Source organism: Sebastes fasciatus, chromosome 18 (assembly GCF_043250625.1).
Source record: "Sebastes fasciatus isolate fSebFas1 chromosome 18, fSebFas1.pri, whole genome shotgun sequence".
Taxonomy (NCBI): domain Eukaryota; kingdom Metazoa; phylum Chordata; class Actinopteri; order Perciformes; family Sebastidae; genus Sebastes; species Sebastes fasciatus.
The window spans coordinates 15,895,333-15,921,580 of record NC_133812.1 but is presented as its reverse complement, the minus strand read 5'-3'; the positions used below and the strand labels follow the sequence as shown (position 1 = coordinate 15,921,580).

At 39.4% G+C, this 26,248-nt stretch overlaps 2 protein-coding genes across 3 annotated transcripts; both read right to left on the bottom strand.

Annotated features, from left to right (window-relative positions):
- Window positions 1-157: 157 nt before the first annotated feature.
- On the bottom strand, window positions 158-5,661 carry l3hypdh (trans-L-3-hydroxyproline dehydratase). 2 transcript variants are annotated; one of them, XM_074616199.1, is made up of 6 exons: window positions 5,512-5,661; window positions 3,690-4,174; window positions 3,449-3,618; window positions 1,264-1,386; window positions 1,047-1,184; window positions 158-669 (listed from the first exon to the last, which is right to left on the bottom strand). In XM_074616199.1, the coding sequence occupies exons 2-6, from the start codon at window positions 4,165-4,167 to the stop codon at window positions 544-546; spliced, it is 1,035 nt and encodes a 344-aa protein (XP_074472300.1). In that variant the 5' UTR covers window positions 4,168-4,174; window positions 5,512-5,661; the 3' UTR covers window positions 158-543. The 2 variants fall into 2 exon arrangements, with proteins under 2 accessions (XP_074472300.1, XP_074472301.1); XM_074616200.1 differs by having other exon boundaries at window positions 5,524-5,653.
- A 2,452-nt stretch (window positions 5,662-8,113) lies between these two features.
- LOC141756434 (voltage-gated delayed rectifier potassium channel KCNH5-like) lies at window positions 8,114-25,259 on the bottom strand. Its single transcript, XM_074616127.1, has 12 exons — window positions 25,147-25,259; window positions 23,113-23,236; window positions 22,041-22,147; window positions 21,790-21,918; window positions 20,872-20,987; window positions 20,233-20,625; window positions 20,045-20,137; window positions 18,896-19,325; window positions 13,894-14,093; window positions 12,501-12,753; window positions 11,765-11,961; window positions 8,114-9,622 (listed from the first exon to the last, which is right to left on the bottom strand). Exons 1-12 carry the CDS (start codon window positions 25,217-25,219, stop codon window positions 8,456-8,458), a joined length of 3,282 nt encoding a protein of 1,093 aa, XP_074472228.1. The 5' UTR covers window positions 25,220-25,259; the 3' UTR covers window positions 8,114-8,455.
- Between the last annotated feature and the right edge of the window lie 989 nt (window positions 25,260-26,248).

Genomic DNA, 26,248 nt, shown 5'->3' with positions numbered 1-26,248 from the left:
CTGCCAGGCTCATTGCTCCATCTAGTGGTCAGTAAATGATACTGAACAGAATACCTGACCTCCATGGTGTCACACATTTAATACAAATCCCCCAAAAAATCTTTGTTAGTCTTCATGAATGGTGGATAGTTTCACCCAAAATGAAATCAAAACAAAATGGTACATATATCATTTATTAATGTATTACTCACGTGTTCTCATCAAAACTCGTCACATACTGACGCTTTGTCAGACCCCCCGGCATGTTTTTTTGGTCACAGTAAACACATGCTGAATGTTGCGAAGTTAACAAAACATGTGCTTAGGTTTTAGGAAAACTACTACTACTACGTTTTGCGATATCAAACGCCGATGGCCATGACAAAGCGTCGGTATTTGACGCCCTGGGAATGAGAACAGGCTGCTAACTCTTACATAGAAAACAGAAAATGTTGATACAATCTCTTTAACACAGTTTATTACAGATCCAATACTCTTCTTGGAGAGCTTTTCTGTTGGGTTTTAAGCTGTTTTTTTTTTAATAACACAACCTGTAATTGAGGCTCACTTCAGTAGAAAACCATGTGTCAGCTCGTCATCTGGCTCCTGCACAAAGCGCGAAACTCCAGTGTAAAAAGCTTTGCCGGCAACTTCCACCACTACGGCCTTGAAGTCTCCACACTTGGTCTCCTGAACAGAAAATCACAAACATAAATCCGTCAACAGAAGTTTGTACGTTGTATTTTTTAGAAATGGAAATGTTGCCATAATAGCAGAACCACAATAACGAAAGTCCTCAAAAAGGTTCTTGTAAGCCTGAACTCATCTTGTAACCAGAGTGACTTGTTGAGGTTTTCTGCTCGCCACATAAATCCAGTTTAAATACTATAAAAACCACCATGAAATTTACATTTCTACAATAGAAAACAAATATTCCGCAAGCCTACAGAGTCGATCCACTCATTTACTTAAGTCTTGATCTGATATTTTAGTTTCATTCTGTATCATAAAATCATTTTGACCATGACAGTCAAACCCAGAAACCTTTATGAAAGAAACCCTGGTACCTCGACAGCTTTCCCTGTGAACTGGGATCCAGTAGCTCCACTCTGAAACGTCCTGGTCTGGTTCAGCTGGATGAGGCCTTTGTGATACTGAAGAGCCACGCGGGCTGTAACACCAGAACCACAGGGGCTCCGATCCACCTGTTTCAAAGGTTTCAGATTAGCTCTCCTCAAAAGTGTCAAATGACAAGGTGGTATTTTCTCCGCACCAGTAAAGTACCTGAGCTTCAGCGAACACACACATGTTGGCGGTGGGATCAGAGGAATAATTATCTTTGCCGTCAGTGAGGATGGTGCCATAGAGGAAGGCCAAATCATCACTGGTTGGGTGGTGCAACTTCACCTAGGAGAGAATAACACAAATAGAAAAATCAACATACGCAATGTGGACAACCCCTTTGCATATACTTGTGTTCCTAATGCTTCTTGTCATGTTTTTTTCCCCAGTTTGATGTGTTGAGAGGTCCGCTCGGAGCCCCAACCTCAATCCCACTGAAAAAAGCTGTAACGCTGACTGCGACCCAGTCCTCATCACCCAACATCAGCGTCAAACCTCACTAGTGGCTGAATGGCAGCAAATCTCTTCAGCCCGGTTCTCAAATCTTGCAGAAATCCTCTCCCAAGAGGGTTGAGGCTATTATAGCAGCATATTGATGTCCAGGGGGTTCTCACGAGACATCAATAACTACATATAAGTGTAGGTTTTGGGTGTCATATTTTTGGCCATGTAGTGGATTTGGGTAACACCAAACTGTGAAGTCATGCGGTGCTCAAATTTACAACTAAAAACGTCTGGATCTACAAACTTGCGCCGTGCGTTACTGATATTACCAGGTTATTTTTTATTTAATGTATTTATTTCTTAAAAAAACAAACTTCAATATATACAGGAGCCTTCTAAATAAATTGTCTTGTATCTTATATTCATGATTAGTAATGACTAAGCCAAATGCAAATTTTATGAATGGGAAAAAGTGCACACTGCTGTCGAATTAAAGCTGCACTACACAAGATTTTCTGTTTCCCTACATTAGTCTAAATTGTAAAGACTAGTGCAGAGCCCGTTCGGAGCGGGCCGATTGCTTGGCTCTGGGTATTACTGGGTCATGTCTAGAAGGTAACCCCCAAGTTCTTGTGGCGTTGTCGGGGCGCTCAGATCATCAGCTCATTGCTTGTTGACTCCAGGGAGGTGAAGAAGAGTTTAGTTGTAACGTTAGTACATCCAGCATCCAGCAGTAAAGCTGAACGGCCCGCTGCAGACGACATGTTCGACTCTGAAGCCCCGCCCCCGCTGCTGCTCAGAGCGCAATCGCTTGTTTATTAAAAGTTTGTTAATATTTATCACGCTGCTTTATTGAATACTCGATTCTGATTGGTAAATTAAAGCATTCTACGGTCTGTTATTTCTTTACAGCAGACCGTTGCTATGTATAACAGACTGTTGCTATGGGTGCAGTACTGATGTTGGCCTCTGGCGGACCGTTTTTGTGTCAAATTATTGATTTTTTAAGTAAGTAGTGTGGTGACACAAACCAACGTAACAACTTGTCTTTCAGTGAATTTAATAAAAAGGCATACATTAATAACTAAAACATCTGCAGATGGACTCACGAGCACAGCCACCTGTTGTGGACTGTGGCAAGAGAGCCCCGAATACAAAGAGTAGTCAGTATTTATACATTTAAAGCATAACACGAAGATAAGTGCAAAGAAGAAAGGAAGAGAAGGATAGAAAGTGTATCAATGCGTCAGCACACAGCAGACAACAGAGCATCACAAGACATAACAAGTATTTCAGCAATCTGTTGTTTGCAGTTACAGAGAACTAAAATGTCAGGTCACTGTCCTATGGTGACGAAGTTGAACATGTGAGGCCCTGAGATTATCTAAAGGTACAGTGTTAAACTGCAGATATGAAAATTGCCATTACAGTAGCCATGTAATAAGCGGGATAATGTACAGCGAGCTGGTCATTGTTGGGAAATAAACCCCTTCAGGGCGATGCAAGACAAGTGCTGCATCGCACTGTTGGGGTTTATTTCACAATAATGACGGGCTCACTGTACATTATCCCTTACTGAACGCATCGCATGTCCGAATTGCACCAGATTCGACAAAGTACTCCATGGGGTCCTCAGCAATACCCCCGCCAAGTATGAAGTCGAATGGACAAACGGTTCTCGAGATACGCGAAGGACACACAGACAGACAGAGATTCCTTGCTTTATAGTTAGATAGGGGTGTCCAGCTCTAAATAAGGCTTTATAAGTAATAAATGAAATCAAAATTCTGAATGTTATTGTGTTTGTTAGATGCACATTAAGTGTCTGCATCTACGTCTACTGTGTAGTAATTTAACACAGGGTTTCTTATTTCCTGTCAGCTGTACAATATGAACTGATCACCTGAGATTTGACGGCGTTGGTCACCGCTGTGGCTGCGTCGACCAGATCTCGAGTGCTGGACTTGGTCACATCGAGGCCAAACCTCTGGGCGTCTACGAAAGCGTAGAAGGCTCCACCATAGCTGATGTCAACCATCACATCACCAAACTTTTCCACCGCCACCGTCACATCTAGTGAAAAGTAATTAAGTGAATCATGTAGAATATAAAAACACCTGAAAACAGTTTGGTGAGTGTCCTACCTGTAGCAAACGCAAACGCTGGCACGCTGAGAAACCTCACTCCTCCTGTTTTACCATCAGAGTACTCGACAAACGCCTTCACCAGACCACAGGGACAGTGTATGTTCACTTGAGTCTCTGGCGCCTGTGGTTCTTTCACCAGTTTGTAGTCCACGGCGAAGCGCGCCAGCGCGATGACGCCGTGCCCACACATGGTGCTGTACCCGTCGTTGTGCATGAACAGAACCCCGAGATCAGCCTCGGTCAGCTCGCTGTCCACGATCAGGGCGCCGTACATGTCGTAGTGTCCCCGCGGCTCGAACATCAGCACCCTCCTGAGGTGATCCAGGTGTTCCCGGACGTAACGGCGTTTGGACAGCACGCTGTCACCTTTGACCTCTGGGTAGCCGCTGCGGATGATCCGTAAAGGCTCTCCACCTGTGTGCATGTCGACCACTGACAGCTCGTCTCCCTCGTGAGGCGGAAGCTGCATCTCCATCTCGGTACTGATTAAAAAAATAATAATAATAATAACAATGCTTTATCAGAAAGCTCATTTTCTAACATCATTTTGGCTCATTATTGTAAATCATCTCTTCTTAGAGGTTTCCAGATTTAGGGACATACACTAAGTAACCAGTTTATTAGGTACACCTGGCTAATAAATCCTACTTTAATGAAGGTTATAAGTGTGATATTGTACTAAAAAAGAATAATAACTTCTCCATTTCAAAACAAAAAGTTTCTACTGTCCGACCCAGGATTTGTCCAGGGATTGAATTTTTTTTACAACTCTATTCAAAGAAACAAGTAATTAACAACGACATTAACCAGGGGAATGTCTTCTAAAGAAAAACATGAAAAATAAAGCAATCATTTTAACAAAGCTTCCCTATTATTTGAAGAGGATATTGTGTCACGGTTCGAAAATCCATTGCATTTGCATTTATCACAGTCCCTGTAACATCCAACATCACAGCACTACTTTGAGAGGGCACATCTCTTTGCAAATGAAATAGAGTATTGACTGAGTTAATCTCTGCATGTAAACTATTAATTCAAAATCAATAGTGTTTCTGAGAAAACATGATTTTCAATATATTTTATATTATCTTACACCCATAATTGAAAATAGAGTTAGTAATGTTAATAGTGTAGTTAAAAGTGTTTAATAGTAAAAAGCCTTGCAAGGTTAAACCTCTGGTGTCCCTCCACCTCCCACAAGTCAACACTCTTCAGGTGGTCTGTTCTCCTCAGGTGTAAGGGGGCGTGGCTTGGGGAACAAACATGAAGTGAATTATTTGGGGAAGATATTTTGGTTTTATTAGTGAGGAGAGATGGAGGAGCTTTTGACTTCGGGTGAGTTTGACTCCTGTTTTTTGTTTTTTTTGCATTGCTTTTTTCCTGTTTTCTATTTTTAAATTTTGAAGGGAAGGTCATCTTAGCTTTTTCTGTTGGATTATTCTGTCTCATTAAGGACGTTTTGTGTTTTTGAGTTGGACAAATCTTCCAGTGGTCATTCCTCCAGTTACTGATCTTTCTTTATATCTTTAATAATGTTTCTTCGCAAAAAAAAGGATTTATAAAAACTTTGCAACACAATCTTTTGCCCAGTCTTTAGTTTTCCTGTCTATATATCTACTATATTGTGGTCACTAAAACCAACATGGATACATTACTGTAAGTCCTCAGAGCAGAGTTAACTGTGTTAGTGCAATGTCCTGTTGACAAAGCTGCAGGTTGAAGCTAAGAAAAACGAGAATGTGAACATACTCTCCAGTAAAATGCTGCAAAAGTCCAGCGATAATTAAACTAGTAAAACTCCAGAAATGATTATATTTACCTGCTTTCTTACTTTGGTCCCAAACTGCTGCAGCCCTCAAGCCTGGTTGTGTCTAGAAGGTAACCCACAATTTGGGAAACTCTCTCGTAATAGTTAAGTTAAGGGTAGGTTGTCAGGCTGCAAGTCTCGCGAGAGTTTTTGCACGTTTTCGCAATTTACGGGCTACCTTCTAGACACAACCCTCAAGCCGTTTTTGTTCTGTGCATGCGTGTTTCCGTTTGCAAAGACACAAATAAGACATTACTGCCACCCTGTGTTCTGATGGACTGCATAAACATTCAACATAGTCCTATACTGTATATGCATTAACTTGAGTGCAAGCCATTGTTTGCAGACTTTTGAGCTTGCTTTAGGAAAGTGAATTGTTTTTTTAATTATGTAGCCTATAAGCTACTATTTCCATATCAGCACTGAGAATAAGAAAGGATTTTTCTTTTTAATTTTGAAAATGTGAAGACGCCCGCTCTCGCCAATACCAAAAGTGACCAAGTTTGGCACCTCCGTTGTTCCCTTTGCCCTTTCCTCATGTTTCCTTTCTGTCTCTACTGTCAACTATTAAATAAAAATAATCCTAAAAAAGAAGAATTAACTAAATGATTAACCTGATTGCAGCAACTCTTCATGTTCACAACTAACTTTGACTCACTTGGATCAACAAAGACATGCAAATACTCTACATACAGTTACCAATGTTTGATTTGATTGATTTGCATAACGGACTTTTGTTGCATAACAGAGGAGAATAAACAACAGATGGTGAGCAGGCATCAGTTTTCATTATTCATTTCATAGTTGACAGGTTCCCAGGATGCATGCAACGTCATTTATACATGTGATATGAAATAGATGAATCAACTAACAGCCACATGCTTCCTCACAGTTCACACTGAGATGATTCACAGTCACACAAAAAAATTGTAAACATCTTGAACTAAAGCTGTAACCATGCTGTCTGTTCATGTACATCATTATCATTATTATCCAAACAGAATAAATAAATGTTTGCATCACCAGTTCAGTTAGATTTGCATAGCGGTGTGTAGTAACCCATCATTTTAAATCTTCTGCAGTCTAAAAAAACATGATTTTCATATCCATTTAATCTTAGAAGAAAGAAAAGATAAAACCATTCGTACTGAAATTCAACATTAGAGCAAATATACCTGAGCAAGTGGCATAGTTACATGAAGGAATATACAGTGAGTCTGCTGCAGTTGTTGAAATATTGTTGAAATATTCCCGTCTTGTTTCAGGAAAATACATCTTTCACCAAAAAATTGTGATAATTAACAATAAAAATCTATCATTAAATGCCATTATTGCATTCCTATTAATATTTCACATCATGCATGGGAATGAAGCTCAAACACAATTTAAATAGTTTTTAAACAGATCATAAAATGAATGCATAGAGAGAAAATCCTCCATTATCCTCTAAAAATGGGTAAAAAGCAAACAGGGTTAACATTTCTATTATAAAAGAAGAGTTGATTATGTCTCATCAAAACAACCCTGAATGAGGCTATAATATTGTAAGGCACATATTATTACCTGACAGTTAATAAAGGGAGACATTTATTTAACATACATGGTGCATGTGGAAACTTTTACTGAGCTCCAGTCTGTTCAGCCTGATAAAAGACATGAGCAAGTTAAAGTTGTTTAAAGAGCACCTATTATGCTCATTTTCATGGGGCATACATGTATTTTGGGTTTCTACTAGAACACGTTTACATGCTTTAATGTTCAACAAACACTTTATTTTTCTCATACCGGCTGTGCTGCAGCACCTCTTCCTTCGTTACTATCTGAAACGCTCTGTTTCAGCTCCTGTCGCCGCCCCGGTATGTTCTGATTGGTCAGCTGGCCCACTATTTTGTGATTGGTCAACCAAACCAAACTCTTTGGACTCTGCTCAAGCGCCGCACTAACTAGGTTTTTTTTAAGGGCGTGCCAACTGCTAGGCAGGTATTATGCAAATGTGTTACTTGGTGACATCACCACGTTACGGAAGAAAAGGCGGGACTTCAAGCAAGGCGTAAGAATAATAGGTCCCTGTATATGTAAGTTATGGCATGTGAACCTTCTTGCTTAACCCTTTGGTCAGGTGTTCTGCCAAAAACTGTAAATTAACATTCAGGAAAAATGTGACTTGACTTCAGCTCCTATCAGTCTCATATGTTTCAACAAAAGCCTTCATCAGTCTCATACATGACATACATAGCTCTACGTTGTTTCATAATGCCTCTAAAATGTACTCATTTCCTAGCAATAACTGTTTTGTTTTTTATTGTTTGTTCAATAATTGTTCCTGTTTCTTTTTGGCATTCTCAAATCTAATATTATATCAGCCCAGTTGCACAGCAGTTCGTGAAATAGTCCCGTTAAAGTTAATGTTTTGATTTGTGTACATAGACACGAATTTCACAAAGCCTAACCAAGTCGATCTTTTCCTAAACCTAAATAAGTAGTTTTGTTGCCTAAATCTAACCAAGTGGATATTTTCTTAAACCTAACTAAGTAGTTTTATTTTTAGAAGAATGGAGCGGAGATTGACACGTGCGTCATGTGTTGCTGGACATTTGTAGGAAAACTCACAAAAAATACGTTGTTGAAAGTCGTGCTGAGCATCACAAAAAAGGTAAATTTGTGTCTATGTACACAAATCAAATAGATAAAATTTCGTGACTATTTCACAAACTGCCGTGAGACTGTGTTGTGTACACAGGACCATAAAAGTGCCTCACAAGTCAAATAATATTAGAAAAGTCCCTGGGTTTTTGTAGTGCTATAAGCGAACATTAAAAAGGGATTTCTGCATGCAGTCTAGTGTTCAATGCAAGACATTTCTTTGGCAGGCCAGAGTCCAGCAGGTCATGCAAACTGGTGCTTATAGAAATCAGTTTTTTAGAGATCCAGGTTGTGGGTTTTAAAATCTGTCAATTCAAAAAGGCCCATCGTCTGGTTTCGGTGTGAGCTTAGAGGCAGCGACTGAGTCTGACTGATTTTTCACTCTGGCCCTTGTCGGTTGCAGTGAGAGTCTTCTTTTTATCGACAGCAGCCTGAGGATCTCGTTCACTTGAGACTCGAGGACCGACAGGCGGCCGCTCAGTTTCTGAATGTCTTCCTTCAGCTCCAGCTTGGCCTCATGCAGGGTGGCCTGAAGGAGCGCTTGTTCAGACACCGGCTGAACAAAAGAGGGTTTGAGAGAGTCGACCCCGAGACTGTGCTCGAACGGGTTTCTCTCCATCGGGCTCCTTTCCATCGGACTCCTTTCCATCGGACTTCTCTCAAAGGAGCTTCTTGAATCTCCGGCTCGGTCGATGCGTAGATCGCTCTTCGTGATGCCGCTGTCACAGGAGTCCGTTTTGTGCAGGGCGCTTATCTCTTCACCTGCTTCTCCAGCACCGTTGCCCCCCTCTGTGCTCCTCGTCTCTCCGCTTTCCTCCAAATCCTGGTTCTTGTTGGCGGCTGCTAACTGCTCTGAGGACTGGGACCCTTTCGTCCACTCTTCTGCTTTCTGCGGCTTCTTTTCTGGCTCGACAGCAGGAGGCGGTGGTGCAGCTGAAGCAGCGTTTTTGAACTTTGCCCAGCCTCGAGCACCTCTGCTGCTGGCGACACCACCTACAGCTCCCTCTCCACCAGCGCCACCGCTCCGTACAGGGCTGTTGACCCTCTGACAAAGCTGACTCGTTGCACCAGGCCTCGCTGTGGACTCCCCAGCCTCTTGTGTGCAGCTTTGCTCTGACGTCTCGGTGTGGACGAACGTTTGTGGAGGTGCGGCCACGCTGCACCCGTTGCTTGCGTTCCCTCCTCCCGTGCAGGGCGCATTGTTCTGCGCCGTGGAGCCGTACTCCGGCTGCTGAGAAGATGCAGACTGACACTGAGTGTAAGAGTTTGATTCGGAGTGATGGCGGTGCTGCGGCGGCTCCACCTGCAAACAGTTATGATCAAAGTAGGTGCGAGACTCTCCCGGCGGTTGAGCGTCTCTCTGCTGCCTGAACCTCTGGAACAGCTTGCGGACTGGGTGGTCGTCAGGAATGGAGAGAGTCACATCGTTCCTCTGGTGCTCCTGCTCCCTCTTCACATCAGCAATCTTTCTGAAGATGACCTGCAAGAGGGAGAATCTGTGCGTGAGGATGTGGGACGTTCACACCGAGGCCACATTTTAAATTACACTAGCAGAGCTTTACTCGGAGGAAGCAGACCGTACATATATAATGCAGCTTTAAAGCAAGGGTTAGACCTGTTGAAATATTAAAGAACTGAAAGCAGCAATGCACTAGGGGAACCGTTAATGGAGCAATAATGAAGTAATGGAGCGATATCTTTCTATCTAGGTCCTGAGAGTTTCTGAATTCCCTCAGAAGACAAAGAAGTGAAGTTGATACAACTTCTAACCTTAAATCTATCTTGTTGAAGAGACTGTGATGGTAACTATAAATGCAATAACCTCTGGTGTTCATGAAAATAATTCAAAATTCAAATCATTTTCAACTCCCCTGAATACAAAGCTCTTCTACAGTCCTTTTGGCAGTTATATTAATGATTCAATCCCCCATGTTGAATGTTTACAAGACTTTAGAAATTCAACATTTAACTCATCCGTGGGTTCATCTGAAACTACCAGTAACACTTCTTATAACTATCATTAATAAATGGTAAATTGATAGTTAATTAAGCTTTAGTTAATAGTAATTTTACAATTAACAAACAATAAAAATGATAATTAATAATGTTTACTAATTATTAGTAATGCTATAATTCATGTTATTGTAACAGTTTGTTGTTGCACACATTATAACATTTTATATATTATATTAAGTATTTGTTAATGATTACTAAATGATTTATAAACCTTTAAGAAATCATTTGCGAAATATCTATAAACATTACATAGACCAGATATTTGTAATGCTTTGTTAATGGTTAATAACTCGTTTGTAAACAGTCTATAAACATTATTTGGATGTCTATTAGAAAATTGCAACAGATGATTATAATATGTTGTTAAATGGTAAATAAATACTTAATAAAGCATGTATAAGCATTATTTAGTTAAAACTTTGCCAATGGTTAATAATTGGTTTCTGGTATATAATAATACCCAACTTAGATTTTATGTTTAAAGCCACGATGTGAGAGAAAACCTCCATTCCTGGAAGTTTCTCAGTCTAATCTTGATCCAATTGCCCAGTTCATCTCCAAGAGCTCTATTATGGTAAAAAAAGAAATGTTTAATCAAATCAGCTTCATAAAACGCAAAAGAAAAAGACACTGAAAACGACAGGAAAAGGTTAAAAATGTTGCTGTATAACACATAACTGATCAAAATAAAGCAAATACATTGATTGTGTGGACTGTAACACCTTTAGCTTGTGTCCGTGTGCAGTTTATATTAACATCAATGCAAGTTCACGGAGTACATGCCAGTAAAGAGGGCAGAGAGTAATTCTTAAACCTATGAAGGCACGAACTGTTTCTAAAGCTGCTCAAATGAATAATAGATGGCTTTGTTTTCACTGAATACATTTTAAGTACAGGACATAAATCTTTCAACATGTAGCCACAATTTGCCTTGAAAATGTTTAGATTTAGAGCTGCTTCACTGACTTTATGATTTCTGTATATATTATTACATAAGACCTCTTATAATGGAGCTTTAACACACTAGAAAAATCAAGAGGACATTTAAAGTATATAGTTACTTAAAACATTATAAAATCATTATAAACCTGCGTGTTTCTGTAAACATGCTGTTATGACTGTTTGCTTTGTTAACTTGAGGCACAATCCTGAACTTTTCTAGATACAGAGATTATATAATATAAGTATAAGTAAATGTGAGTCTGTTTAATTCCTTCATAAAAGTGCATGTTTTAATTTATAACATTAAGAATGAATGTGATGTTCTTCCCACTGGATAATATTACAGCGATATATGAGCAACTCACTTTCAAGACTGCAAAGAAATACATCTCAATGCCTTAATGGGATTAATATATGTGTATCCTAGCGAAGGTTTATCAAATATGAATTAGAGTCTTAGTTGGAACCCAGAGAATAACTTTTCCTTATTCTCACTACATTTTTGTGACTGTTCTTTTGCCAAATAACCTTCTGAAATGTTATCGTTGCATGTGCAGAGTTATTTAAAGGTTGGGGGTTTGCAATTTTCCCCAGAGAACACTTCCACTAAAGGAAATAAAGAATTTCAGTTGCAGGCACAAATGGGTTAGGAGTCATTTTTTACCCGTTTTCGTAGATTGCAGGTGAGAATGAGGTTGCGGGAGAACGTGTTGGCGAACGCCGTGTAGAACTCCAGCACCGTCATCAGAGCTTCTCTCCTGATGACCTGCAGGTCGCAGTAAGTCAAAGCTCGGACATTAGCACACGCCCGGGCCTGCGTGGTCTCTTTCCAGAACACGTCTCCAAACACATCACCTTTACCTGGATGGAGGTGGACATGATCACTGTGTTTATAACAGGCAGAAAGTGTTGAATTCTTTGACATGAACATCTCATGTGATGTTTTGTTTTTAAAGGAGAACACAGGGGCATAGTAGTAAACAGAAATTGTGGATCTATAGCATACAGAGAGCTTTCAGTGAAAGAGAAAACTTATAATAGGAATAAAAGTGTCTATATTCAGATAGCCTGTAAGTATAATGGGCTGAGGAAAAAGTTCAAATGCATCTTTGAACTGAGACAACCTTTGCTCTAGTTTTATCTATACCAATATGCACAGATAAAAGTTGACCCCGGTCTGTGTCATAGTATTGCGTTAGATTACCTAGTATTGCGATGACCTCATCATCCTGGATGACTTTTATACCGACAGGCACAGATAAAACCTGACCCGGTCTGTATCATAATATTGCGTTAGATTACCTAGTATTGCGATGACCTCATCATCCTGGATGACTTTTATACCGACAGGCACAGATAAAACCTGACTTGGTCTGTATCATAATATTGCGTTTGATTACCTAGTATTGTGATGACCTCATCATCCTGGATGACTTCCAGTGAGCCGGAGACTACAAAGCAGAGGGTGTCGACGCTCTCTCCGATATGGAAGATGAGGTCTCCAGGTGCACAGTGCGTGGTCTGAAACTCCACAGCTAGAGAGCGTAGACAGCCGTCGCTCGCCAGACGGAACGCTGGGTGGTCGTTGAACACCTGCCGGTTGAGGTGGACGCAGATGTCGGCCCGCATGTCTTTGGGACAAATTGAGAGAACCTGAGAGAGATGATGAGATATCAGAGCAGTTAATATGTCATCAAAGAAGAGCTATTATGCGCATTTCCAGTTGCATACGTGTATTTTGGGGTTCTACTAGAACATTTAACATGCTTTAATGTTCAAAAAACGCTTTATTTTTCTCGTACCGGCTGTGCTGCAGCACCTCTTTTCACCCTCTGAAACGCTCTGTTTGAGCCCCGCCCTTCCCAAAAAGCCCAGTCTGCTCTGATTGGTCAGCTGGCCCACTTTGTTATGATTGGTCAACCGAACCAAACTCTTTGGACTATGCTCCAGCTCCGCTCAAACTAACTTTGTTTGAGGGCATGCCAAACTAGCCGCCAGGCTAGTATTATGCAAATGTGTTACTTGGTGACATCAGCACGTTACGGGACTTCAAGCAAGGCGTTTCGGGCAGTTCAGGAGCAGTGTCTCTGTGGGAGAGAGTAACTCCCTTTGGCGTAGACTTTGGGCTTTGTAACTTTACAGACCTTTTACATGCACAAAAAACTATATAACACACTAAAGGAATAAGCACAAAAGCATAATAGGGTCCCTTTAAGGGAACATGCATTAGCTATGTATCATATATCATATATATATATACATGTATATGCAGTATATACTGTATACTGTATATATATACTGTATATATACCCATTTGTGGTACTGTAAGCATTTCCAAAGCAGTCCAGCTAAAAGTAATAAGTAAGTAATTTTAAAAAGGTAAAAATGTACCCTTATCCATGTGTAGGATGTGGCATAAAAAAACCAATTCTAGTCACTCAAGATTTGAGTTTCCAGTGGAGGATTATTATAAAAAATGACGTCAGTGTATTATAGAAAATACAGAGACACACTCTTGCCTTCCTCAGGGTGTTTTTCCTTTCCTTCATAAAATGAATTATAGTGATTATTAAACTATCAATCTGCTGTTACTTTGGCGGTAGCTCATCCAAAATATCACTTACTAACATGTTATGATTATGAATAATCTGGCATCCCTTTCCAAAGGTGCACAATATCCAGCAAAGTTTCAGTGAACCCTGAGTGTCAATGAGTGCACTCAGTGATCTGTTGTTACCTTTGTCCATCTGTCAACCCGTATGTTTTTTATGATACTAACAATGATAATTATACCTTATCTGTGTCGATGCCCTTAGACATGGCCCAGGTGGAGACGATGAAGTCCATGACCCTCTCACTCAGACCTCTGGGAACCTGATAAAGCTTCAGGAAGTCGCGCACGTTGTTGAGCATCTCATGGTAGCGGTTTGTGTTGGTGTACATCTGCTGGAAGATGGTGGTGACATTTCCAAAGATGGTTGCATACAGCAGCGCTATAACAAAAGATGAAGAGCAAAGTCAGGTACAAACAGACAACATGAGAAGCACGATATGTTTTATTCTAGGAAACCATTTGGGGTCATTAGGAGTTTGGTTCACATGAAGGTCTGAAATGTTTTTAAGTAATAACAACTATATTTATAGGATTTGTACTCCAAACATTCTTAAGGCATTTCACCTCAAATATGGGTTTCATTGTTGTGTAAATTAATTTTTTTATTACATATTTAAGTATTTTAATGGATTATAAGCATGTTTTAAAGAGGTTTAAGGGTGTAAAAAATGTAATTTACAAAAAAAAGAAAATACATGTACCCTTTAACTTGTATCTTAAAAGAACCATTATGTTTTAGGAGTTCACAAGTTAAATTATTTTAACATATAGAGGTACTTTAATGGATTATATGCACGTTGTAAGGAAACATTACATGGAAGGAGATAGTTATCATGGATAAATAATGAGGGGTGATTTTCATGGTTTGGTCAATTTTAAGGATGTTTTACCCCTTAAAATATGAAAACCCATAAACCTATATGATAAGATTCATTTTCCCCCTTATTGACTATTCCATTACCTTAATACCGTAATATATAACCATTAATTTATCCATTCCTTTTCCCCTTAAGCTTTTCATTTCCTCCTTATTTGGTTACAATTACAATTTTAAGGTTGATACCCATACCACATACCCATATTATCTCTCAAAATACCATTTTATATTACAATCCATTATCTATTCATTTATCCCTCAAAATCCCTTTACAAATACCTTAATTAAAAATTGAATGTTAACCTTATAAAGCCTATCATGTGAAATAATCATCAGAAAATTATAATTTTTTCCAATTGAGTTGATACTAGAACATTTTAACAAAATAAAAGCATATTATGAAATTTTAATTTGCGTATATGATTTTCTGTTTGCGTCATTGAGCGGTGGATTGAGCGTTTATAATGTAATTCGTAATGCACATTTCCTAAGTGAGAGTTCTGTGCTGCAGTGACCTCAAAGAGTCAGTCAGTATCTTTTATCGTGAGGTTTTACCCACTCAAGAGGAAAGAGTCGTCTCCAGTCGCCACAGCAGGATCGCAGAGGTTAGGGTACATATCTAACGTGATGGCTCATTGTCCTTTTACTACACTCCAGCCTGCAGGCAAACTCTCCCTTTTCCTCTTATCCTCTCGCATAATTACTGTATCTGTAGCATGAGATTTATAGGCGGTAATTGAAGCCGACACTTCCGTGTGACTGAGTGATCTTCGTGATCGAAACACCACCAGAATAATGGGTGTTTAGTTTTGGAAGTACAGACCTTGAAGCGTAGCTGTCAGTTTGTGTTTCCCTCAATGTTTTTATTGCATCACTTTACATGCTGTTTTAGAGGAGAGGGTCAAAGGTCGGTGAAGGAAGGCGAGTCGTGACTGTAAGCAAAGGCTGACAGTGGACGCAGTGACGCTGAAAGTGGAGCTATTACTGTAACCGCAGTGGCTGATGGAAATAATACAGACACCTGCATAAAAATAGATTTCTATTTATATGAAGAAGTTCAAAGTAAATTAGGTTGGTTTGTCTTATTGTTTCAGATATAATAACTTCACACAAATCACAGTGACGCTGAAGGTGGAGCTATTACTGTAACTGCAGTGGCTGATGGAAATAATACAGACACCTGCATAAAAATAGATTTCTATTTATATGAAGAAGTTCAAAGTAAATGAGGTTGGTTTGTCTTATTGTTTCAGATATAATAACTTCCCACAAATCACTTTTTAAGGTGAAAAGACTCATTTTTGTGAATGAAACATTTGGGGTAGATGGGATTAGGTGAATTCAATATTCACCACTCCCTAAATTACAAGTAGTTTGAGTATAGGTTAGACACTGAAAGAGACTGATAATAAGCCAGTAGTGTTATACAACATGCTATGGTCTGTAGCAGCGCATCACTTGTGAGTCCCTCTTACACAAGACTCGACATAATAAGCTTGATCTGATTTACAGTCGTGTCCTATTCAAAACCGCTGCTCCACTGGATCTGAATCAAAATCAGAACATATACAGGATGTAAAAAATATAATGTATGTATTGTGCTTGTTGTAGATTTAAAAGGAAAATCTTTCAGATTGCTTTTACTGCAAGAAAATAGTTGTCCCTTGTATTTTTCATTAAGCATCAGCGACCAAGCAGCAAAAACAACAACAAATTAAAGCAGAGAAGGGGCCCAAAAAATGTCAATATGAGTGAATTAACACAAAGACAATAGTGATGACCAACCTTCAGACAGACTTACATAGAGCAGGCTGTCTGAACATGTCACTTTTTATTATCGACAAAGCCGAGTCCTCCCCAGTGCTTCAACCACAGAGGCTGCAGCTAAATGTGAATTACACGACCAGAGTCAAGAGAGCCTGTGAATTACTGAACACTGTTGAGTGTAAAGAATATACCAAATTATCTATTATTAAAATTAAAAATAAAAGATCAAAATAAGATTTAAAATGCCAGTGAAAATATCTGTGATTGCATGCAAACTACATCAAGTCAAGATAACATTATCTAAATGAGCATACAACAATGTTGATCTGTTGCTATACACCACATATTTATCAGTAAGAAGAAGCAGCTAAGAGTTGATGATACTGAGCTTGAATTTGACTTTGCATCTGTGCAGAAAGAAACCTGCACATCTACACCATATGTTGCTTTACTGGCAGCTGGCAGACAATCAGCCGTTTATCGTGATTAGCATGCAACCAGATTGTTTTGGCTCCTGCAAGGTTGTGCTGGCACATTATGAATGGATGAACGCATGAATGAAATGGAATCAAAAGATGTATGTGTCGTCTGCTGTAGAGTGATGGGGAGATCGAAAAGTGACAAATGCTGTACAGCTGTTGTTCTACCGAAATATCACTTCCCACCTGCAGCTGCTGACATAAACTGGTAGCTTGTTTCACTATAACAAGTGGCAGATAACCTCTCTTTATAGGCAGCTGTCACTGTCACACTAATCACTTTGTTCTAGCTGGGCTGGCTAAATATTAGCCCTGTATGACTTGGTTCACACAGAAAGTTTCAATGACAAAACCATAAAATTGTTAAATTCTACTCTAAGTTTATATTGAATTATTTTTCTAAAGTTGATGTTTGGCACTTTACAGATACCGTCTTAAATGTACAACCTTCTCACTGCCTTGAGCATCAACTTAACCAGACAAACTGGTGTATGTCGGTTGGATGTGGCATCTGCCAGTGAAACATGCCATTTTAGACAGTGAGTGGCATATGCCAGTAGAAATTGGTCTGTCACAAACGTAAACATTTTCTAGTGAAGAGAGTGTACACAATCATATTGCCTTCATGCCACTGAAACAACAGTGGAGCTGCTGTTCTTTTGTCCTCTGCTGTAGATTTATTTAGACTGTCAAGGTTGTACTGTACGTCCATTGAAGAAGAAAAACAGCGGCCACTTTGATTTAAGCTGTTCTGAAAAGCTTCACTTGAATTTCACTTGGCAAACTGTCCACCGGCCAATGATATGTTTAGGGTTTGTGCTATTTGTCAGAGGCTTGGAAGAACTGCAGGAACAATTGTAGGCCTTGTGCTGTTTAAATGTGTGTCTGTTCATGTGATAGAAAGAGCTTGAGTGTGTATCTGTACTAGACGGCTGTGTGACTCCATTTACTGCTTCATTAACCTCCTCATCCCACCAACCTATTTAACATACAAGGACTACCAACTGGGGGTCCCAAGAATAAACTACTGTAAGAAACAGTCATCATAGTAAAATGTTAACTTATTTCTTCCCCAACATTATTAGTTATGTAATTTATGTCATCTGAAAAAACAAAACAAAACAGATTAATATTATTTTAGGAAAGTTACAGTTAATTTGCATATTGTGTAAAACGAAAATAGACAGAGCACATGAGTAAATTAGTGTCTGCTGTATCTGTGTCTGTCTCCTTCCCAATGATTGATAGTGTGTGATCAAATTAGGACCCATGGCAAATTAGGACCCATGGCAATCATTTTATCTATCTGTTCTATTTTATCTATTTAAACTGCATAAGCTGCAATTTCGTGCTTTTGACTGGGGTCCCCCGCTCTATCCAGTCGGTCGCTATACTCGACCCAGTCGGTCCTTATACTCGACCCAGTCGATCCTTATACTCGACCCAGTCGATCCTTATACTCGACCCAGTCGGTCTTTATTCTCGACCCAGTCAGTCGCTATACTCGACCCAGTCGGTCCTTATACTCGACCCAGTTGGTCGCTATACTCGACCCAGTCGGTCCTTATACTCGACCCAGTCGATCCTTATACTCGACCCAGTCGGTCCTTATACTCGACCCAGTCGATCCTTATACTCGACCCAGTCGGTCCTTATACTCGACCCAGTCGATCCTTATACTCGACCCAGTCGGTCTTTATTCTCGACCCAGTCAGTCGCTATACTCGACCCAGTCGGTCCTTATACTCGACCCAGTTGGTCGCTATACTCGACCCAGTTGGTCGCTATACTCGACCCAGTCGGTCCTTATACTCGACCCAGTCGGTCCTTATACTCGACCCAGTTGGGTCATATGCCTGAATACAAAAAGCACCATCACCTGTCAAAATGCCACGTTTAACCACCATTCATACCAATAACAGTAATGATAGAATGATATTATTTGTTATGTATTATTAAACTTGTTGTTTTCTAACGTGATTTAGAAAAAAAATCACAATTTCACAATATTTCTTTTGATTTTTATAAAATGTTTGAAACACATAATTGAATACTTACAGCCCACCATCATCATAGCCACTGAGAAAATCTTCTCTCCATCTGTAGCTGGAGCAATGTTGCCAAATCCGATGGTGGTGAGACTCGTCATGGTGAAGTAGAGAGAAGAAATGTACAGTGTGTCCTTGTTGGGACCCCCCTCCCACTGTCCTGTACCACTGGCGTTGTAGCGGTAAGGAGTCCCAATGCTCAGGGCCAACTGGTAGAGCCAGCTGTCTGTCTTAATGGTGTTGGTGGTCTCATCGATGACCTCGTAGTCCCCGATGCTGTACCAGATGCAGGCCAGCCAGTGGGCCACCAGACCGAAGACGCACACTAGCAGAACCAGGACGGCTGCTCCGTACTCCAGGTAGTGGTCTAACTTCCGGGCCACCCGGCCCAACCGGAGCAGGCGGACCACCTTCAGGGAGCTGAACAAACTGCTGAGACCCTACGAGAGACGGGAGGAAGATGTGAGTCAAATGAATCAGCAAATATTTTGATGATCAAATAATTAAAGCCACAAAAATTAACTTTAATTATTTACCTATTACACCTATTTTCTGGGTTTTGTAGTCTTCTATGATTATAAACTGAATATCTTTAGGTTTTAGACTGTTGGCTGGACAAAACAAGCAATTTGTTTATGTCAACTTAGGTTTGGGGAAATTGTGATGTGAAGTTTTACACTGTTTACTGACATTTAATCGAGCAAATGATTAATTAAAGCAACAGTATGTAAAATTTTGGAGGATCTATCAGCCGAAAAGGAATATAATATTGATAACTATGTTTTTATTAGTGTATAATCACCTGAAACTAAGAATCGTTGTGTTTTCCTTATCTTGGATTGGATTGGATTAATTGATGATGAAAATTACTACAAGTTGTAGCCCTGCGGCATTACATTTTATGGTTTAAAAGGTTTCCCTTGGATTCAATAAGTGCTGATATTGTTGTATTAACATGGTTGTACAAAGCCATTTCTCCACTCTTACAGTTAAATTAAAACACTAGTCTCTATACCTGAACAGGACAGGTGATAATTCTTTGCGGATTTGTCACTATAAGTGACTCCTTTAACATTACATGCAGTCATTTGATCCATTATCAATATAAAAAATATGAATCATTGCAGCTTTAAAAAGAAAAAAACATGTATTTCCTTACTGGGAGTAGAGAGTCTTCTGCTCGTGTGGTATTCCTGTGGAAAATTGAAGACTCGCGGAGATGACTTGCTCGAGAAGAAGATGTGATGACCTCCTTCATAGTAATCAGAAATGTTTTGATTTTCATATGCAGTGTTAAGTATCAACGCATGAGACATTTTAGCAATAAAATAAAAAAATTTCACTCACGTCATTTACATGTTCAAAGGCGTTGATGATGTCGTAGGGCAGACAGGACAGCAGGTCGATGACGAACCACGTCTTCAGGTAATTCATCCGTATGAGCTTCGCGTCTGAAATGACCTCCCCGGCAGGACCCACAAAGGTGGTGTGGAAGTTGAGCACAATGTCAATCAGGAAGATGACGTCCACGACGCTGTCCAGCGCCAGCCAAACCAAGTTGTTTTGCTTCGTCTTAAAGGAGACGTTGTAGGGCACCATGATGGCGGTGTAGAAGGTGAAGATGAGGATGACCCAGTCCCAGGTGGTCTTGAAGGTGCAGTAGTGGAGGATGATGTGTGGGGGGGTCATAGGGGCCTCCTGTTTGTACTGAGGGAGGATGTCTGACCCCAGCTGGAGAGCCTTTCAGTGAGAGGGAATATTTAACATTGTGAGTACATCAAGGAACTGTAGTTAAGCACCTTAATCTTTAAAAATGTCTGTGAAATGCTGAACAATTTTGGGGTGGATTTTTCCTTTATGTTGGTAAGTATATTCATTTTAGACTCTTCTGTCTTTAAGGCACTTTCTTGATTTAGCCTGAGGTATTTTAAGTAGATACATAGCATTTGAAACCAAACTCTTCTTTTAGACCTGGACGCTGCTCACCTCAGCCAGTCTGGAGGGCTTGTGGCTGACCTCCGTCGTGCTCAGCGGTGCTAACTGCTGCACCAGGTTGCGATTGTTGGTCAGCGCCCGCGTCAGTCTGGCAAACTTCGTCCATCCTGCTCAGACACAAAAAGACAGACAATTTTATGCAGGCACGCAGCACAAAATATGGATTTTCATACAAAATTTCCCACATTTAAAATTTAAAAACTTTTTTAATATCACCCATAACAATAGTGACTGCATTACTGAAATTGAAATAAAGTGTTTCCCACTTGTTTGAAAATGATTTATTTTCTCCAGCATCAACAACCATACAGGCAGGTTTAAAAGATACCTACAGTTTAGAAAGTCATTTTTCCAGGACTGTTCTTGGAAGAAACTGCATTTCTAGGACTTGATGGTGTTAAAATCTTCACTGTAAAACCAGTCAAATTTTGTCAGCTGGCTGGCGACTGATATTCTTTTATTATCTCTGCGTATAATCAGTGTTTTCATACATTTGCCATCCCCATGTGGCCTGAGTGTCCTTTGTTTCTGCTTGATGTACGTAAAAGTCTTAGTGGCACACTTAATCCCCTGGGACATGGCACCCTCAGAGACCAGTGTTCACTGACCCGCGCACGTAACACCTGGACAGTTGTATGTTACAAACCAGGAAACAAACGTCTGTTAAGTCACAACCACTCATGTGTGCTTGAGACTTTTTCGGCTACACTGCACCCTCCATGGTGTTGTTGAGCTTTGGCTGGACCTTAATGAGACATTTACTTGGATGTAAATGTGTGTTCTAGTGTGTGGAATAAGACATTAAAATGCCAGGATGACCTCAAACAGTTTATCATGATTCCACTGAAATGCTGAATGCAGTCTGGTTGAAACCATGTGGTCTAGATAGAAAAATCTGATCTGTCTCACCTTTAGTTGCTTCATCTTCTATTGGCTGTTTGAAAAGCGTAATGTCCCTGAAGGTACAGAGGAAAAGCACCACCTTGTTGTTCTCATTTCTGATTGGAGCGACCTGCATGTAGAGCCATATCGGTGTTCCTTTAGGAAGCAATTAAAATGAGAGTTTAGAGAAAGCAAACAAACGGGACAAATAGGAGTAAATGTCATCATGCATGTGATGATTTTAGTGAAAACATATATGGCTCAATAGTGATACTTACTATTCTTTGTATAGAGCAGCACCTCATAGAAATGGGACTCATAGTTATCAAAGGCCTGTCTGATGTTGTCTATAGTCTTCTTATCAGTCAGGTCACCATACATGAAACTGCAAAATAAGAGAGGAAGAATACCAAGAGGCAAAAGGGAGCGTGTTGTTTTTAGCTGGTAACCAGGAAAGAAAGGCAAAAGATAAAAGAGGACCCATCATTCTTATTTTCAGGTGCATACTTGTATTTTGAGTTTCTACTAGAACATGTTTACATGCTTTAATGTAAAAAAAAAAAAAAAAAAAAAACGCTTTATTTTTCTCATACCGGCTGTGCTGCAGCACTGCTTTTCACCCCCTGAAACGCTCTGTTTGCGCCCCGCCCTTCCCAAATAGCCCAGTCTGCTCTGATTGGTCAGCTGGCCCACTCTGTTGTGATTGATCAACTGAACCAAACTCTTCAGACTCTGCTCCAGCTCCGCTCTAACTAGCTTTGTTTGAGGGCGTGCCAAACTAGCCACTAGGCAGGTATTATGAAAATGTGTTACTTGATGACATCACCATGTTACAGAAGAAAGGGCGGGACTTCAAGCAAGACGTTTCAGACAGTTCAGCAGCAGTGTTTCTGTGGGGGAGAGTAACTCCCTTTAGCGTGGACTTTGGGCTTTGTAACTTTGCGGACCTTTTACATGGACAAAAAAACTATATAACACACTAAATGAAAGGGGAAAAGCATAATAGATCCCCTTTAAAGACAAACATTACTACTTTTTCTAAATTTCTTTAAATCTGTATTGGAGTTGCTGCAAATCAGTGGTCACACTTTCCAGAGATAACAATAGCAAGATCAAGGATTTTTGGAGGTGCTGGAGCTGTGTTTAAATATAAAAAAGAAAAAGCATCTGCACACTCTGATCTGTGAAATATATTACTTATAGATGCAAGCTTTCAGAGACCTTCTTTATGCATCAACATTAACAAAAACAGTATTAGTCACTTAATGATTCCTGGACCTGCACCACTATGAAGCCAATCAACATATACTGTATGTCATTCAGGCCATTATACAACAAAAACTATCTTACTTGCATGCACTACTTCTGTGCATGACTTCAGCTCTGTGGTATCCAGACAGCTTGCAGAATCCATCGTTGCTGTAAACGACCGGCCACTCCACGATCTGTGCGTTTCCCAACAGGAAACTGGTTTCTGCAACAAAATACAGTAAAGCTAGTCACGACTAATAACACACCTGCAGGCTAAAGTGCACCTGTTGATCAACATTTTGGGGGTTTGTCAGTGAAAGCCGGAGCATCCTTATGATCATCACAACTGGAGTTATGCAACTGCAACCTCATTGAAACTCCACTGATTTGTGCTGTGTTGCCATTGATTGATATTTTTGCCAATTATTTTGTAAATTTCAATAAGAAAATAGTTGGTTGAATCTGATATGTTGATATTTGTTTTACAATTTACAATCTCCCATAAATCCTGCTGACCAGTGTCATGCAATATACAGTACGTAAATCTGTACCTGAAATATTGCAATTATCACTATACAGCAAACTCTCCCACTACTAACATTATTTTAATAATCATATATAATTGAAACAATATCATTCATATAGAAAGCAGCAGTAAACAGTGCTAATCAGACGAGCCACTGTGCAGGAAGAGTTGTTGATAAAATGTTTATCTTCCACCCTTAATGTTAATTAAATATTGATGAGGAGCTGCAAAGTTCTGCAGCTTCACAGCAGTTCGGACAGAGCTGCTGTCTCCTGAGAAAAGACTGAGGACATATTGTCCAATTTATACAGTCAGCAATGAAGCTGTCAAACTCAAAGCATCAACTGCAGGCTTATCTTGAACTTGAGGCTTGGGTTTATGTTGTAATCAATGCTCTGCAGCTGTATGCAGTTTTTCAGCGTCTGTGAGATTCAGACAATATTGACTGAATTTCAGATTATTGTCACAGACTAAATCTTTCTGAAATATACAACAGTAATTTAACTGATGTTGCATTGTCTTTATTCAACTGTTTGTCTGACATTTTGCACACACACTCAGCCTCACTCTCATGGGGAAGCTATTACCTGCCACGCAGACTGGCAATCCAAATATTACATTTTTAATACAAGTATTACCTTTCTGAAATATAAAACAACAAATACTACTGCACAATGATACACTAGTTAATGGAACACTGCAAGAGATAAAATAGCATATACCATAAAGTGCAACTGAGTCACCATAAACACAAATCACATTATACATCTCCTAAAAGAAAATTAAAAAGGAGTTTGTAAGAATCCAGAAGAACTCATCAGAAATAAAGGAGATTTTTATTAGAAAGGTTAGCCATCATAAAATAAGCAATAAAACATAAAATGGACTTCGACAGAGCAGTAAATCGTCCTGTTTCTTAATGATTATAATCATTAAGAAATCATACAATCATAATTTATGATATATTATGGTTAAGTAATATATCATAATTTATGATATATTAATGTGAAAACATGGGTCCCTGAAGTAATACTTCATAAATGCACAAGAAGGCTGAATAAGCATTACTTAACCTTAATTAATAATGTATATGTTAATACCTTAGTTAACATGAACACCGTTTGTAAATGCTTATTAGACACTTTAGTTACTGTTAATAAACTGTTAATTTAGGCTTATTAGTGCATTAACTAATGTTAATTAATGTACCCACTTTAGTTACTGTTAATTAACTGTTAATTATGGCTTATTAGTGCATTAACTAATGTTAATTAATGTACCCTTATTGTAAAGTTTTACCGATATAAGTATAACAGTATATGTCTTTAGGGGTATCTTAAGAATAATCTATTATATTGACTTTAGTTTATTAATCCAGGGAATTTGGACATATTGCAGAACTCATCAGTTTGCATATATTTCATTGTTAGGTAAAACAATTTAGAAATTACAATAAAGTCTTGCTGCTTTCCATTAAAAAAACATGTGAATAACATTAAATGTTTACTTTAGCATCCCGTTGAGGCAGCCCCTGTGTGGTACCTTGATTGACATGCCAAATCAACATTCATTCATTCTTGTTTTCCCTTTTTAGAGTAAAAACTCACCGCTGGAGCGCCGGACAATGTTTTCCAGAAAAGTGTTCTGCGGAGCCACCAGTCCTCTCTTGCCCCCATGCATTATGAGGGATCCGGACAGAGACTCGGAGCTGCTCGGTGGTCGTGCTGATGTTAAATATAATATAATATAATACCCCCCTCAGCTCAGCTGTCTGCAAGACCAGAGCGTGGACCACAAGAGTCAAGTTAACCAGACTTATGACGTACTTCCGGACTGAGGTTCTACAAATAAAAGTCTGTGCCCATGTAAATTATATTACTATATATTTTCTATTAACTTATTTGTTGATTTAATTTATTATTACTCTCGTATATTTGTACTGTTATTTTATTAATTTTTTTGTTATGTGTATTTATTTATTTTTAACTCTATTCTTTCTTTTTATCATTATTATTATTATTGTTTATTTTATTAAAGGGACTGTTTGTAACTTTTTATACGTATAAATCTACTGGGTCGGTGTCCCATGCGCGCTAGCATGTGGCTACGCTGTTCAGACTCAGACTCCAACACAAACTACACGGAAGCACCAAAACCGCAGTTATATCTAGTGAAGCCCGCGTCTCCCCTGTTCCCTCCGACCGCGGTCGGGAGGCTGAAGCAGGAAAAGAAAACACTAGGATCAGCAGTGATTCATGGAGAGACCTTCGTCTGGTCAGCTAACATTCCTGCCAAGCAGGTGAAATATAGAGTGATATTGTGGATTTAGCTGACGTGTGTCGCCTCACTGTTGTGATCGATGCTCGTTCATGTCTATGTAGAGCGAGCACAAGCGCGAACCCGATGCTGACTTTCGTTGACTTAATGGCCACAGGTGTCGCTGTTAACAAGCATTTCTGAAAGTTACAAACAGTCCCTTTAATTTTATTTAAATTTTTAATGTTGAAGTTGTTTTCTCTAGTGGCCTTAATGAGTGTGTCTATAAGCACATCTACTTAAAAATTGGTTTATAAACTATTGTAATTACGAACTGTAAATTGCATGTCTGAAAACAACCTTGAAAAAAAGGGAAAAAATAAAGTATAAAAAAAATAAAAGTAAAAGTCTCACTGCCGAATGTGGCATTTTTCAGTGTAAATACAATTATTT

Coding starts and splice junctions, on each gene's coding strand:
- l3hypdh (XM_074616199.1), bottom strand. CDS start 4,167: ATGGAGATGCAGCTTCCGCCTCACGAGGGAGACGAGCTGTCAGTGGTC. Junction 1,387..3,448: donor CCAACGCCGTCAAATCTCAG/GTGATCAGTTCA, acceptor ATTCTCTCCTAG/GTGAAGTTGCACCACCCAAC. Junction 1,185..1,263: donor GTGTGTTCGCTGAAGCTCAG/GTACTTTACTGG, acceptor CCTTTGAAACAG/GTGGATCGGAGCCCCTGTGG.
- LOC141756434 (XM_074616127.1), bottom strand. CDS start 25,219: ATGCATGGGGGCAAGAGAGGACTGGTGGCTCCGCAGAACACTTTTCTG. Junction 19,326..20,044: donor CAGAAGACTCTCTACTCCCA/GTAAGGAAATAC, acceptor CGTCTCTCGTAG/GGTCTCAGCAGTTTGTTCAG. Junction 14,094..18,895: donor GGCTATGATGATGGTGGGCT/GTAAGTATTCAA, acceptor CTTTTGTTATAG/CGCTGCTGTATGCAACCATC.